The sequence below is a fragment of the Sphaeroforma arctica genome (genome assembly GCF_001186125.1).
Source record: "Sphaeroforma arctica JP610 unplaced genomic scaffold supercont1.7510, whole genome shotgun sequence".
NCBI classification, from domain to species: domain Eukaryota; class Ichthyosporea; order Ichthyophonida; genus Sphaeroforma; species Sphaeroforma arctica.
In genome coordinates this window covers 1-1,413 of record NW_014033048.1, presented here as the reverse complement: position 1 = coordinate 1,413, position 1,413 = coordinate 1, and the positions used below count along the sequence as shown (strand labels likewise).

Genomic DNA, 1,413 nt, shown 5'->3' with positions numbered 1-1,413 from the left:
ATATGTGTGTGTGTGTGTGTGTGCGTGTGTGTGTCTGTTTATGTGTATGTTATGCATATATTTATTCTCTTTTACCTAAATCTGAAGTCTAAATTTTTGAAGCCTAAATTATATGTCTAAAAACCCTTATGCCTAAATGTTATGACTAAAACCCTTATGCCTAAATGTTATGACTAAAACCCTTATGCCTAAATGTTATGACTAAAAACACTTATGCCTAAATGTTATGACTAAAACCCCTTATGCGTAAATTTTCTGACTAAAACCCACTTATGCCTAAATGTTATGACTAAAACCCCTTTATGCCTAAATGTTATGACTAAACGGTGTCTATTCTATTGTTTTTGTATTATATAAGGTAAAGACACAAGGGTAAAACAATTCCAATGAATATATGTGCGCATAGTTATCATATTCGTGCATGTATGTCTGGAAGATTGACTATTAATCAATATAGTACATGGATGCTCGCCACAAACAGGCAAAACGACGAGAGTGAACAACGCATACGTATCCCTAACAAAACTGCGGCAATAGCCGCATTTGTCGGGTATACGAGAATTCAGTGTAGTCTACTGTTAAAAGCATTAATATACATACCACCGTGAACCTTAACACTTCCACCATCCCCTTAGCCAGTCCATGAGCATACATGAAGAGTACATCGTGAAGTCTCACCCGATATTAATACATCGTGAAGTCTCACCCGATATTAATATGCACGCCGTCGCGTTATCATTAGAACCGTAACTTCCAGCTACCTCGGCATCACCCGATTCGTAACGTCCAACTACCTCTGCATCATCTGATCCGTAACGTCCAACTACCTCTGCATCATCCAATCCGTAACGTCCAACTACCTCTGCATCATCCGTCACCTTGTGCAAGGATACTAATACATCGTGAAGTCTCACCCGATATTGATATGCACGCCGTCGCGTTATCATTAGAACCGCAACGTCCAGCTACCTCGGCATCACCCGATTCGTAACGTCCAACTACCTCTGCATCATCTGATCCGTAACGTCCAACTACCTCTGCATCATCCGATCCGTAACGTCCAACTACCTCTGCATCATCCGTCACCTTGTGCAAGCCTCTACGTCTGAGCCGACTTCAACACTTCAGCCGTCTCCTTGTTCAAGCCTCTGCGTATGAGTGGACCTCAGTCCATCACAATCATCACAACCGTAACATCACACTACCTCTGTCTGCCTCAACCGTATTAGTATGAACGCCAACGGGATCTTTAACAAGCACCAAGGTATGAGCATACTTGAAACTATATATATATATATATATATATATATATGTGTGTGTGTGTGTATATATACGTATATGTATATGTATATATGTATATATGTATATATATATACATATGTATGTATATACATGTATATGTATATATATATA

General features: G+C 39.3%; 1 protein-coding gene across 1 annotated transcript; it reads right to left on the bottom strand.

Annotated features, from left to right (window-relative positions):
- Window positions 1-706: 706 nt before the first annotated feature.
- On the bottom strand, window positions 707-892 carry SARC_16173 (hypothetical protein; the record flags this gene model as incomplete). Its single annotated transcript, XM_014289717.1, has 1 exon — window positions 707-892. A coding segment is annotated over one exon (186 nt), but the record flags the coding sequence as incomplete, so codon positions are not given.
- Between the last annotated feature and the right edge of the window lie 521 nt (window positions 893-1,413).